The sequence below is a fragment of the Sphaeramia orbicularis genome, chromosome 13 (genome assembly GCF_902148855.1).
Source record: "Sphaeramia orbicularis chromosome 13, fSphaOr1.1, whole genome shotgun sequence".
Lineage (NCBI taxonomy): Eukaryota > Metazoa > Chordata > Actinopteri > Kurtiformes > Apogonidae > Sphaeramia > Sphaeramia orbicularis.
In genome coordinates, this window is record NC_043969.1 from 44312954 (window position 1) to 44328698 (window position 15745).

At 36.5% G+C, this 15745-nt stretch overlaps 1 protein-coding gene across 1 annotated transcript in view; it reads left to right on the forward strand.

Annotated features, from left to right (window-relative positions):
* Positions 1-15745, forward strand: part of ryr1b (ryanodine receptor 1b (skeletal)) — a 134110-nt gene that overhangs the window by 89445 nt on the left and 28920 nt on the right. The window contains exons 75-85 of the mRNA XM_030151938.1: positions 2970-3140; positions 3345-3404; positions 3516-3650; positions 5278-5390; positions 5473-5569; positions 5659-5765; positions 5856-5907; positions 7586-7666; positions 14537-14636; positions 14774-14853; positions 15471-15547. Coding sequence (XP_030007798.1) covers positions 2970-3140; positions 3345-3404; positions 3516-3650; positions 5278-5390; positions 5473-5569; positions 5659-5765; positions 5856-5907; positions 7586-7666; positions 14537-14636; positions 14774-14853; positions 15471-15547 — 1073 coding nt within the window. The remainder of the gene's footprint in view (positions 1-2969; positions 3141-3344; positions 3405-3515; positions 3651-5277; positions 5391-5472; positions 5570-5658; positions 5766-5855; positions 5908-7585; positions 7667-14536; positions 14637-14773; positions 14854-15470; positions 15548-15745) is intronic.

Sequence of the window (15745 nt, forward strand, 5' to 3'; positions counted from 1 at the left end):
CACTAACAAGAAATTATGTTTACTGGAAGAGTAAGTCATTTTCAATCTGACACGCTTCTCTTGTAGTTTAGTCTACAGAACCGTGCGCAGAACCCTATTGAGCAGTAAAATAAGTTATAAAATGTTGTGTTACTTGTTCTTGTCTCATATCTTACATCTTATGATGTAACTGTTGCACATGCACACATCGCAGTGATGTTTGACTATCCTCAAACGCTATATCATGCAGCCCTAATCTAATCATTGTCTGATGTTCCATGTGGTTGCTTTAAGATAATTAAATAAAACCTCCTCTCCTCCGCTCAGCTACAATATGAGCATTACTGTCATGAGTTTCTGTTATCTGATCGCCACATCGCATCTCTCTACCCATAGAACCTGGGACAGAGAGGGCACTGTGTGAGGCCAGACAACAGTCAGTAATGAGCATTTGTAGCCTCAGGACAGGAGTGTGTGAGAAGAGCTCCAGGGCGATGGAGCTGACCCCACAGACTTGTGCTTTCTATTTGCCATGTGTCCGACGGACAGGATGTGCCACTGCACTACTAACAGACAGGCTGCATTGTGTGTAATGAGCTAATGCAGCACATAAAACCCACCAGGATTTACTGTTTTCAGGGAGCTGTAGCTGCAGGTCTGTCTCACTTTAGCTGATGAATTATCGTGTTTTAATGGTGACACTTTATACACTATTAAGGTGCACATATTATCATTAGCTAGCTACTTATTAGTATACATATTCGTATTCATTATAAATCACTTATTCATGCCTTATTCTACATGAATGATCAATATTCTACAATTATGAGGCCATTAACTAACTGTTATACATGAGTCAGAATCCGCCTGATGAGGTAATAGTATCACAAGAGTAACCAGTCTCCCTTAATAGAACAGATGTAGAGGCCATTTTAAGATATTAATATTAGTAAGATATTTTATAAATACCTTGCAAATGCATTACATGATACAAAATAAGCTTATTAAACAAATAATATAATATAATATTTCAAATAGTCACAGAAAAAAATTATTAGACCATCAAAAGTCATCAAAAACAATGGTTATACAATCAAGTACTAACTCCTGTGTGTGTCATGTGACTAAAACAGACAAAAAAGAAAACATGGAATGCCTAAAAGCACTGTTTTTGTCAGTACAATGCCATAGATACTGATGTAAGAACTGAAGTGATTTTGGTTATTATCAAGAAAACATGTTAAATGGATAGATATCAGCTCTTTTGTTAATTTATGTTTTTAAAATTTCTTTTCATTGTGCATCTCCAAAAGTACAATACAAAAAAAGAAAGAAATTCACAATTTATGATACAAGATGTTGTGACACACAAAGTATACCCCCACCCCCCACCCCCCCCCAAAAAAAAAATGATGGCAACCCCCATACCAACCCAACCTGGATCTCAAAACTAGATATCAACTCTTAAATTAAACTCTTATGAGCTATTTTGTCGTTATTATTATATTTGTCCAAACAAATGTACCTTCAGTTGTACCAGGCATTAAAATGACCAAGAAATTGAAGAAAACCAGGGTGGTCTAATAATTTTTTTCCGCGACTGTACATCAACATGTTTTAAAAGTGCAAAAACAAATACTATAAAGGTGCAGAAGTCATGTGATATTGTATTTGTATTGTATTATTTGCTGGATAGACAGGTTTTGTGTTTGCGATTGGAAAATATACAGTACTTCGTAGTCACACAAACTTTACACAAATATTTGTTAAGGAATCATATGGCATTTTTAAAAAATGTTTCTGTTTGTTACATGTTGGCAGTAAAGTTGCTCTGAACGTTTAAAACCATACATCTACTCTAGTAATGTAACATGATACAACTTACTTTAGAATGGGGGAAAGTCTGAGTTAGAAAGACTTGGAATAATTTGTAGTTTTGTGTTTTGCCGAATAAGAACAGACCAGATGATTGTTATTAGCCCATAAAGACCCAAAAATCCAATGTCGATCAAAAGCACCTACTGATCTAAACTGTTGATCCACTAATCCTATCAATACATGTCAATAATTAGTGTAAAATACAGTTTGTCATCTTTTCATGGTCATCAGATATGACCCATTTGGACATTCAGAGGCTCCGTAGTTAACGTGGAAACACCGTCATCTCCTACAACATTGATTCATCAGTTAAGACCCATAGAGTTGGATCAATGACAGTGGATGGACACACTGGGTTTATGTTCAGTTAGTGATATATTGTACTTTTAAGTCACTTTTTCGTCATTTTTTTCTGATTTGATATAATAACCTTTGACTTTAATCTGACCTTTTATGAACATCTACATGGTCAATGAATTAAATGTAGGAAAATAGATTATTTTCACTGGGAAAAAAGCTAAATTCAGAGGATAATATTGTAATATGTGGGGATAAATCTCTTAGGAAGAGTTAAATAGAGAGAAAAAATCATTTGGGAACTGACACAAAAGTCACACTGGGTCCTTATGGGTTAAGAGTGACTATCATTGCAGTCCTACGACTTTATAAGCCTGAATATATTAAGATCATAAGTATATCTGACACCTTACTATAGATAAGCAGGAATGGCCTTTTAGTTGTAAAACATGGTCATGCAGAATGAGACAGTAATATGTGGTTTATATTGTCTACGAGAGTCAGTATGTTACTGATATATATGTTAATAAGCAACTAGTTAATGGTGAATATGTGTAAGTTAATATAAAGTGTTAGTATTTAATTAGAAGGTGAGTTCCTTTTTCAGCATGTTGTGGTATTGTGTAAAATGTTTCTCTGCTATTTGTTTCTGCCATTTCTCATTATCTAAGTAGTTCTACTCTTCTCTGTTAAATATCCCCAAAAGCTTTTGATATGAGAAAGTGCTGTATCTTTTTCTGAAAAGGGCATCATTTGTTGTTTGATTGTGTAAACTAAACACTGATGGATCAGCCTGAACTTGTCTCTCTCCTCAGTCTGGAGGCTCAGAACAGGAGCGAACCAAGAAGAAGAGGCGTGGAGATCGCTACTCGGTGCAGACGTCTCTAATCGTAGCAGCATTGAAGAAGATGCTCCCCATCGGTCTCAATATGTGCTCTCCTGCAGACCAGGAGCTCATCAATCTTGCCAAGATCAGATACTCACTGGTTTGTTGCGTTTGAAGCTGAATTTTATCCCATCTTAGATTATTTCTGAATCACCGCCAACGAAGTAATAATAGTTCCCTAATGTAATATAACTCTAGTCTAAACTCACTGAGCTACTTTTCTTTACCAAAACATGGCTGGTTTTGTCTTCCATGAATAAATGAATGATAATTTTCCCCTAAATTTCAACTTTTCAATTTGTAGAAAGACACAGATGAAGAGGTTAGGGAGTTCTTGCACAATAACCTGCATCTCCAAGGCAAGGTGAGGATTTCTTTAAACTGTTTCACACATTAAAGCGAAGATATATATACATATATATATATATATTTTTTTTAATCTTAAAATGGTCTCATACATTGCACATGGTTCCAGGTGGAGGACCCGGCTATGCGCTGGCAGATGGCTCTGTATAAGGAAATGTCCGGGAAGGCTGAGGATGCCGAGGACCCTGAGAAAGTTGTTAAAAGGGTCCAAGAGGTGTCTGCTGTGCTTTACCACATTGAAGTGGTGAGTACAGACACATGTTCTGCAAACTTACTCTATACAATGTGATTACATGATGATGGTGCCTTAGATTTCCAGGCAGATGGGAGGCTGTTCCAGAAATCGATCAGTCAAATTTTATTTATATAGCGCCACATGAAAACCAAAGTTATCGCATGACACATGACATTTAGAGCTGATCTAAACCAGACTAATTCACAGACACCAACAGAATCCTCCAGGAGCAAACACCTGGTGACAGTGGTGAGGAAAAACTTCCGTTTCAGAAACCTCAAACTGACCCCAGCTCTGGAGGATGGTTGTCTGCAGTGACCAGTTAGGGTTAAAGAGAGAGGGGTAGAGGAAGAGAAAAAGAGAGAGACTGAGGGAGAGGCAGAGAAGGGAGGAAATAGGGGGAGACACATGGATGCACAGCAAACTGAAGTATAGCTGTTAAAAACTAGAATTGCTGTTAGTGGTGTAACTACCGATAATCAGAATCAGAATACTTTATTAATCCCAGAGGGAAATTATTGTATGTCACACTTGCTTCATTCAAGTACATTAAAAGGTAGCAGGAAAAAAATTATCAATAAAACACAAGAAAAAGAGGGAAAAAAAACAAACAAATATAAAGCTTTAAATATACAAACATATAGCTCTAAATATATATTTTAGTGCTGTCAAACGATTACAATTTTTAAGCAGATTAATCACAGGGTTACTGTAGATTAATTTTTGATTAATCCTGATTAAATATCATTGATTTTTAATCCATATTAATGGGGTTTCATTTTGCATGAGCAAACAGACTCAAGAAAGAAGGGAATATATATGCAATTAATGTGTTTATTAAACACCACCAGTTTCAACAAAGCAACTTGAAACAACTGTTCCGTCTTGTTTTTTTTGTCCTCATATTTCCATCCAGAAGGCCAACGCGCTGTTTAGCGTCTTCCATCTTTATGGGTTGGTTCTGCTTCCTGTCACTACTGGATCAACTGACCATTTGCACATGCATGACAGTAACCCTACTTGGAAAAACTGCCCGAAATGCGTTGCCAGAGATATTCAAAATCATTCTGAGCTGCAGATGGGATAATTGTGTTAAAATGTAAATCAGATTAATCATGATGATGGATTAATGTACATTAATTTTGACAGCCCTAATATTTATACCAAATGTACATATTAAAACTCTCTATCAAACACAATTAGAACAGCAATTTATACAATATGTACTAGAAAAGTATATTATCAATATGATAATTAAAGAAATATACATAAATAAGTGTAAAAAATTATTGTTATTAAATTATGTGGTTATAATGAGGAATTACACAGTCTGATGGTCGCTGGCAGGAATGATAGTACAAATACCCATAACTGCTAATACTACTACTTCAAATACAAGTATTAACAGTGGATATACTACTACTGCAACTGTTAGTAATAGAAACCTCTACCATCCATGTAACTATATGATAAACACTATCACAACTATGTGGATGAATGAATAATGATGATGGACACAGGAGAGAAGCAGGATTACAGCAGCATGTCCAGAGATGATCCAGAGAAAACCAGGATCATCTCTGAAATGTGAAATGTCTTTAAGAGGGATTTGTTCTAGCAGTTTTTTCTTCTTTAGACTGAGCATCCCTTCAAGTCAAAGAAAATGGTTTGGCACAAGCTGCTGTCCAAACAGCGGCGCAGGGCTGTTGTAGCCTGTTTCAGGATGACGCCACTGTACAACATCCCCACGTAATGATTCCTTACATATATAATATCACAGTTATTCCATGTAAAGGATTCCAGCTGTTCTGAAGTCAGTCTCCTGTTACAGGCACCGGGCAACAAACATGTTCTTGGATGCATACAAACGCAACTGGTTGGAGACCGAAGGATACTCCTTTGAAGACAAGATGATCGATGACTTATCGGTGGGTCATCTTCGTCTTGATTTCAATTTGATTCCTTTGCGTACACTTCTGACACTTTTCATGATGCGTGCTGTCATGAATAATCGTAGAAAGCCATGGAAGAAGAGGAGGAAGAGGAAGAGGAGACTGAGACGAAGCCCGACCCCCTTCACCAGCTGATTCTCCATTTCAGTCGCACTGCTCTCACAGAAAAGCTGTAAGAACTCGTCACGTGTTGCATGATTCACACGTGAAATGTTTTTCAGTGAGACTTGGTTCATTCCTGGTACGTGTTTTCTCTTTACAGGAAACTTGACGTTGACCATCTCTATATGTCTTATGCTGATATTATGGCAAAGGTAAGACTTCCAAACGCTCACTGAGCTGGGTTATTTGTTTGTCATGATCATGGTTTATTAAGTCTGTAAATCTGTTAGTGAATAAATGCAGTATACTTTTTTAACTTTACATTTTAGTATATTTACATTAACAACAAATACACAGGCATTTCCTTCAGCCCATTTCATCTACATTATAGCCTCATAATAACATGGTAACAACGGAGATAATTAAAAGTACCAAAGAGACATTCAGATAATATCTTGGTGTTAAAATTAGGTAATTTTAGGCTGAAAATACTGTTAGTGGATAAAAAAAAACAATAGGAACAATAGGAAAGATCATAATAAACAATAAAATATCACTGCAGAATTTGGATTAAAATTTAAGTACATCTACAATCTAAGTATTACACTGATAGAGCCTTTTTAATGTTAGCAGGTCACCATATTGAAATGTAGTAAGTTACTAATCCTAACCTTGCTGTTACCTGATTACTATTACATGGTATTACTTAACTGTTATGCATTGTTACATTATTACTGAGTTGTAATGTAAAATGCAGCTAAAGATACATTCTCTCATTTGATCCAAACTTTGCCGTGACAATAAAACATTATTTAATTTCCCTAAATTGCAGCCTGTAATAAGTGATATGGTTTATTTGCCTCCAAACCTTTGCTTGAAATAACATGGGATACACTGATCCTGAAATCCTGACTCAAGGTTAATACTAATATGTAATAGATTCAGAACGTTTTATTGTCATGTCATACAGTAAAGAAACAGGTTTCTCTGTACAATGAAAATTTTACTTTGCCATCCACACTGAATGCCAATAGAACTTAAGATGTATAAAAATGTAAATAGAATAATTTAACTCGGAAATGAAAGCAAACAAAACAAAGTGGCATTTAGGAATGACATGCAAAAGAAAATGAGCATAAAAATATAAAAGATATGAACTACTATTACTATGAGAAAAATATATATTTACATAAATGCGCAATATCTTGGTAATTGTGCAAAGTGTCAGAGGTAAATGGTATATAACGTGTAATAATATAATAGTTTAATATTAATTTAATATAGTAGTATTTTTTCCAATAGTTGATGCTGAAACCATTTTTTGTTTTTTTATTTGTGTTAGTTTCACGTACACGAAGTGATAGTTTGGAGCAGAATTAAGGCAAACTAACTAAAAACACTATACAGATATGGGCTGAAAAAGGGTTTTTAAAGGTGGTTTGGTAGTTGGTGGTGGATTTAAAAACCCTCAACACCCAATAAATCTATCAAAAAAAAGAGACAACAAGCCATTAGACCCACAAAACCAAAGACTAATCATATTAAAAAAAATCATAACATTATCATATTTACATGGTTTCATGCTTTTCATAATCATTAGGATGCTAATTGCTGGCATGCTAACCCCTAGTACATGAATAGCTATCAGGCTAAACTCACAATTTATATGTCATATTATTTACTGAAGGCAGTCAAAGAGCCAATAGATGACTGTATGTGTAAAACAAACCTTTGCACATGAGAAACATAATGACAGCTGTTGTTGCATGCTCTGCTTAGGGAAACATGAACATATGATATTTAAAATTACAGGCTTTTTTTGAGACAGTTTTGGTCTTAACATCATGTGATCCCGTTCTCAGTCCCCGGTTTGCTGTGTTCTCCTTCCAGAGCTGCCACATTGGTGAGGAGGACGAAGGGGGAGAGCAAGAGGGGGAGGAGCCATCCTTTGAGGTGCGGCAGACAGAGATGGTATGGGGGGACCAGGGGAAGGGGGACAAGGGAGTCAGCGGAGAAGCAACTCCCCACGCACCAAGTGACCACACCACACCATCACACTCGGCACACCCCCCCACCCCACCCTTTGCTACAACATTCTTATTTTTTTTTCTCTTCCTGTCTCTTTCTCTCGTCCACTCACACCACTTGTCTACTTCCTGCTATGGTGGACTGACCTGTGCATGCCTTTGCTGGACTCGGCCCACTATCAATGTCGCGGACTCAATTTGTTTCAGTCTCTAAATTGCATGACTCGAGTGCAGAGAGATGGTGCAGCTAAAGACAACAAAATAAAGCCAGGTCAAAACAAACCACTGAGTCGCTGCAGGATGTTTAATGTCAGAATCACAATTTCCAAGCCTGATGTGCCTCCAAGTATCCAGAGGTTGAATGAAAAACTCTGTAATTACCTTAAGGTCGCAAAATTTTCAATCATATTCACATATCTCTATATGATGATGTATCAGGGAAAATGTAGGTTTAAAAAAATGTCACTATGATCCAAGTGAGGGAAGGTAATATATCAAAAACAGAACAAACCAAAAAAAAAAAAGACTTGGAAAAATAGGACGTCAGATAAGGTATTAATAAAAAAAGATGAACAAGACTCTTTGTCACAAAACTACAATGTTATTATCTTAGAGAATATTCAGATTTTTTGGTTTTATGGATTGTTTACAGATGATGTTTACAGATTATAATGTTAACATTTAAAGGCACCTAGCTCATATTTTGTTCACAGATTATTCATGTTATTCTCATAAACATAAAATATGAGGAATAGTTTTATGTAAAGTCTTAAGTTTTGGCACAAATCTTCACTTGGACTAAATAAATACTGTTGTTCTGCCAAAGGTCAAAGTCACTGTAACCAAATATAAAACAGTTTTGGTCATATCTCAATTAAATGTGACAAAATTTCACACCAGTGTTTAACAGGATAAAGCGATGACATGATACAGTTGCGGATAAAATTATTAGACCACTCTTGTTTTCTTCAGTTTCTTGTTCATTTTAATGCCTGGTACAACTAAAGGTACATTTGTTTGGACAAATATAATGATAACAACAAAAGTAGCTCGTAGTAGTTTAATATCAGAGCTGATATCTATCCATTTTCCCTGGTTTTCTTGATAATAACCCAAATCACTTCAATTCTTACATCAATATCTATGGCATTGTACTGACAAAAACAGTGCTTTTAGACATTCCAGGTTTTCTTTTTTGTCTGTTTTAGTCACATGATACACACAGGAGTTAGTACTTGATTGCATAACCATTGTTTTTGAGGACTTTTGATGGTCTAATAATTTTTTTCCATCACTGTATTTTATACCTCGAAAGTCAAAGTTCAACCCAACTGTAACATGATAATTATCTGTGAAAATAGTTAACAGTGTTCTGTCCATTGTTGAACATTATATGCTCTGTAAAGAAGAGTGTGCATGTCAATATAGTAACATCCTTTTCACTAATAATACACCTAATATCTTTCTTGAAACTCCTCCACAGTCTTCGGCTACATATGAGTTGACAGGATGTAAACTGTAACTTGATTGGTTTGTGGAGGCATACAAAAGTAGGATGCTGATTCCAGTTTCCTTTTAAACCAACTACTTTAATCTCAGAGAATATTTTTTTTATTAGTTTGTTCTCATAATATTACCCCAATCCCTCTGGCTTGTGATTATTTAAGCTTAAATTGGCCTTAATATGCTTTATTTTCTGTGCTATAGAGCCTCAATATAGATTAGACCAATTAAAACACCAAATTATATATGTTTGGCATTGTCATGTACTGCAATTAAAATCAAATCCTTAATGAATGACACCTTTAATTGTACTTATAAGTCAGATTGGTTCATATCTCACTGATTTGTTTTGCCCTAAAAGCCAGGTTTGGACACTGTGATGTTGTAGCTGTAGTGATCCATGGCTTTTCCTGGATGGTAGCATTACACCCTGAAATAATCAATGGAAAGACGTTTTGATTTATATGTGTACGGATGTGATGTTACCAACCAAGATGTAACCGAGCAGCTGTTTGAGAAAACTCTGATAATGTTACAAGTAGAGCCACGTGGCAGGATTTCTAACCACAGAAGTAGCTCTGTTGTATCTTGATGTCATACGATCGTGGTCGGTCTCCCTTGGACTTGCACCACCTTTTTCTGACTCACACTTTCCTGTACTCACCTGCTAACCGGGCTGTGTTCATCCTTCAAGACTCACCTGGTTGAGGTCTAACAAACACCCAAGTAACCCATTTTGTTTGTCTTTACTTTTTAATTGGACTACGTTAACCAGAGTCCCTCTCTGTGCTCACCAAGGACTACAGTAAAAGCCTGCACAGTCAGCCGAACACACACTGTCCCAGACCCACACACACTCATGCAAACGCTCAGGGAAACATTCGCAGACACACATCCACACACACGTACACACTCACAACCATACACAGTCTCTCCTCACTCCTCTACACACATGCATAATCTGCTCTGAAGACGAGCAGAACTTAATTAAAAGGAGTTCCTCATCATTTTTCATACACGGTCAGGCTTACGAGGGAGGGGGGCGGAGGGAGGGTAGATGAAGTTCTGGTTGCTTTGGGTGGGGCTTTATGCATGGTGTGAAGTGGGTGGGTCACATCTAACCTCTTTTGTCAACAGGATGGTTGTTTTGAGCAGCTCTACTGCATCATTTACAACAAAAGGTGAATGCACTGTAGTATGAGTATGACCGTACAAAACAAAGTCGCAGTAATGTTGACTAACGTATTATGTAGGAACTAAAGTAGTACAGCTATTGGAGGTAAAAAAAAAAACAAAACAACTATGATTCCATGACGACAAAAAAACAGTTTCACAGGGAGCTACTGGTATTAGACAAACCAGAGGTGCTTAGGGAGAGGGCATGAACAACAGAAAAAAGACAAAAATCCAAGCACTCACTTGGTTGGAAAAATTAGAAATTGTAAAAAGCCTTTATTTCATGAGGGCCTGTAGATTAATTTTTTTGGGCTGGAGTTAAAAACACACCAATGGTTGTCGGCATGCACCTTCTTAGGGTGTTGGTGTATTATGTAGAAACTAAAGTAGCATAGTACAGCTATTGGAGGTAAAAAAAAAAAAAAAAAAAACAAACATCAATCAATCAAATTTTATTTATATAGCGCCAAATCCTAACAAAAGTTATCTCATGACACTTTACATATAGAGTTGGTCAAAACCAGACTCGAAGCCAATTTACAGAAACCTAACAGAATCCTCCAGGAGGCAAACACTTGTGACTGGTGACAGTGGTGAGGAAAAACTTCCCTTTAAAAACCCAACTGTGACTCCATGTCGACATACTTCCAAATCAAAGTCATTTTTAGTCTTTATTTACAGATGAGTGGAAAGAATTCCCACAGTCCCACTGCCATGCGTGGCCTATTAAGCTTATTAACCCAGAAAGACCCAGTGCAATTATTGTGGCATTTCCAAAATATTTTTTCTCTATATTTAACTCTTTCGGTGCCAGACAGTTAAGGGGCTAATAAGCCTTAAAAGTGCCACAGAATTTGGCCGTTTTTCAGTATTTCGCGTCGTTTTTATAATCGAAGTCTGAATCGTCATCAGAACTCATTTTCTAGCAGATGGGACTGTTTTGACAGATCGCTGTGTTTACGATATTACTACAAAATGGCCATCTAATTTGCATATGATTTCATTCATAAATTCATTCATAAAATTTCCCAAGCAGAAAACGAAACGCGAGCTCTTCCTTGGTCAAAAACCGCTCGGTAACATCCGACCGATTACTACTTAGATTCAAAACGCCCCGGACGCAGCCGATTCATTATTGATCGTAATTTGCAAGAAGACTTGAAAGAACGTCATCGAAATGTGAGAAAGAAATGGGGGTGGATGGTTTGTTTGTACACAAATATGGCGTGTTCTCCAAAGCCGATCTGATCGGCCCGTGGCACTTTAAAGGTTGTATTCGTAAAGCCGATTTAATCGGCCCATGGCATTGAAAGAGTTAATGTTTCTTCAGTGATTGATATCAGTTTATTATAATATTATCCTCTGTATTTGCATTTTTTCAGTGAACATCAGTTATTTTCCTATATTTAATTCCCTGATCATGTGGATGTTCATAAAAGCTCAGATTAAAGATGAGGGTTATTACATAAAAAAACACAAAGCTGAGGAAAAAGTGTCATTTTCAGTCAAATATATCAATAACTGAACATAAAACAAGTGTGTCCATCCACTGTCATTGATCCAACTCCATTGGTTTTAGTGGTGAATCAATGTTGTAGAAGATGACGGTGTTTCCACATTCATTACGGAGCCTCTGAACATCCAAATGGGTCATATCTGACGACCATGAAAAGATGACAAACTGTATTTTACACCAATTATTTACATGTATTGACAGGATTAATGAATCAACAGGTATTAAACAGTTTTTATCACTAGATGGTTTTGGTCGATGGTGGCTGTTTGGGTCTTTATGGGTTAAAACATCGTACGTACGGCTGTGTTGACATTAGATCATCATTTGGAACAACACCAACTTCTTCAACGTCACTTTACAGTAATGTCCAGTTGAAATCAAAATAGGAGCTGGACTTTCGATGACTGAATAGTGGACGAGAAACAACCTAGGTACAATTCAAGATTTACATTATCTTTACATAAAATCTAGAGCGTGGAGGGATGTCATGTGGCTGTCTTTGGTCAGACTTCTAACTGTATCGCTGTAATAAAACATGGATTTTCCCAGATAAGGCTGACCTTTGTTTGTTACCATGAGCACTGACCCACTGTTGTGTTGACAGTAGGTAAGGAATACTGGCTAGGCAAAAGTTTAATATAGGCTGTACCTTGAAAAATGACTTAGGATTCACCTAAAAATAACCTAAAACTACATTTTGTGTAATAATAGTGGCATTTTTAACTTAAAGTAGCCAGTAGTACATAGAGCAGTGAGGTAATGAAAGGTGCTCTGAGACCACTTATTGTTGGAACCTAGCAACAAAAAACCCTAGACAGAGGCTATTTATGTAGAGTTACAACATAATCCTTCAATCAGGGAAACAGCAGGAGTAGTTCATCAGACATCTATCAGACATGTTTGACTGCTCCCCTGCTGTCTTGTGTTTGGGCACATAAATTGTGTAATAAACCAAGAAAACAATGTAAATATATAATCAAAAAGTTTCATAGTCAGCCCTTAGTAGCCAAGTGTGTGAAAACTGTTGTGTTATTCTAATATTTCCAGTGTTTTACAACATGCAAATATGCATTAATGTGGTGACTCATTTGATTTTTCCCTCACATCTTAGTGTTCTTTTTTCTTTATTATTATGGCATTAGCTTGATTAACAAGAGCGGCTAAATGTAGCACTTTATTCCAATTCAATTCAAGAAAAAAAAACAAAACAAAACAACCCTCATTTCAATAAACCAAGCGTGGCCAAAACCTTGTAGTGACAGAGAAAAAACACTAACAAATCCAGACATTAGCCACAAAAAACTATAGATTTGTATGTGCTAGAGTAGCTCCCACTGCGTCGTTCTGGCGGTTCAGGGTAACATGCTGTAAGTGTGACTCAGACAACTACTGTTGCCTCCTCGAACGGGTGTGTAAAGTGTGTGTTTCGCTTTGAGAGGAAATGTTTGCTGCCAGTGAATGTTTGCTGCCTCTGAAAGATGTCAAGAGCTGGAATAACTATCTCCATCACTAATACACTTTGTGAGTCAGTGGAACAGAATGTATGTGTGTGTCTGTGTATGTGTGTGGAATTTCATTTATACAGTATATCTTTATATTTGGCCTATTTTTTTTTATTTTTTTTTTTATAAATAAATAAGGTCAATCTGTAGTCCTCAACCTAAACCCAATAAGTCCAAAACCTAGAAAGGAAGAAGAATGTTTTAGCCTTATCCCAGTTATTTTACATAATCATGATGATCATTTCTATTCAGATATAAAACATCCAGATGAAACATTTCCTCAGTTTGAGCTTTGAGACTTGTTGATTTGATTCTATCACTATCAATATATATTTATATTTTTTTATATCGTTAGCCTTGCAGCATAATTGCCTAGTCATATTTTTGGCCGAATTGTGATATCTGCATAACCTGAAACAATATCACAATTCAGCCAAAACTATGACTTAGGCAATTATGCTATGAGGCTAACGGTATTTCAGTTATAGCCTTTTTATGTTCAAATTATTATTCGTTTAAAATCCATGTTTGTTTAAGCTCCTCTTCTTCATCAGGAGAACTTTAAGTATCTTTATGTAAACATTGTTGGGTTTTTACTATAATAACAGCTTAAAATGGACAGACATGGACACTAAACTCACAATTACTGCTATAGAAATTAATCATCAATTAAAATTTAATCATCATGGCTAGGGCTGCATGATTAATCAATTTTAAATGGAAATCGAATTTTTTCATTAGGAAGATTTTTTTTTTTAAAAAAGGGAAATCATCAAAATGATTTTACGTCTCTTGTGTCTCTGGGCTGCGCAAAATCAAAAAATCGAGTTTTTAGAGGAAAATATTGTGATTTTAGTTTTGGCCAAAATCGTGCAGCCCAATAGGAATGTTTAAAGACATTAATATACTGAGTGAGCTACTTCTTTCTGGCTCTTCTCAGCTCTTTCAGTGAAATATCAGGAATAGATGAATGTTGATGATGAGGAGGAGGAGTGGGTGTGTTTGTTTGTATGTGTGTGTTTGTGTGTGTTGTATGTGTTTGTATGTGTGAGTGCGGGGGGCAGTGCAGTCCCCGTTGGCAGGGTTACAGCTGTCCTCCTGCTCTGCTCCACCACAGGAAAAGGAGATGGAGAAACAGAGGCTTCTGTACCAGCAGTCCCGTCTGCACAACCGAGGGGCTGCTGAGATGGTGCTGCAGATGATCAGCGCCTGTAAAGGTACTCAGACACGCACACACACACACACACACACACACACACACACACACACACACACACACACAGATGCATGTTTTCTGTCAACCTTTAGCTTTGTAACATGAATTGTGATATGCCATTTATGATCATGATTAAAGGTGAACCAGGAGCCATGGTTTCTTCTACACTCAAACTGGGAATCTCCATCCTCAACGGAGGCAACAGTGATGTACAGCAGGTAAACGAGCCTTAAAGTTGGAAAAACACTGGAAAATGAGTCACTCTGCTTTTTTATCTCACCAGTCAATAGGCCATGAGCTATTGTGATGGAGCTGTGTTCGTCATTAGCAATTTCTTCCAACATCTTCTCCGTTGAAACTACTTGTTGAATTTATTTCAAATTTTTTTGTGTAGCTTCCTTGGGACAACATCTACAAAGTTTGTTCACACTTTTGAGGAATTTTGATTTTTGAATTTTTGACACATTTTTGGAAATATTAAAAATGTGCCTTTACTTACAATGGTCCATATTTTGATGGCTTAAAAACATGGAAATGGTTACAGATATCAATATAGTTACTACTGATCACTGATAGGAAGTCGTATATGGACTTTGATTGAATTAGCAGAGCTCTCCTCCAGTGAAAGTACCACCCACTTCTATTGGGAGATTGATCTCCTACAGCAGGACCACAGGACTCTTACATAGAGACAGAACCTGACAACCTCACAAGCGCAAATTGATTCTTGATAGAACATGACGCTGAGATACCGGGACATTGGTCACTTTTTTTTTCTAATAACAAAATTGTCCATCACATTCATCTTTTTCTCTTTTTTCTTATTTGTATGCAGAGAATGCTGGACTATCTGAAGGATAAAAAGGATGTGGGATTCTTCCTTAGCGTTCAGGCTCTGATGCAGACCTGCAGGTCTGTAATGAACTCACATTTTTGTTCTTTAAAGGTATCATTTGTAAAATTAAAATGAGCTCTTACTGTTATCAGATGATAATACATGATTTTCTTGACATCATGTTACTTCTTCACACATGATGATAAATGTAATTCATTTTTAGTGGTTTAAAGTAGGAATACTACAAATTATCAGATAAGAAATGAGATAAGGTA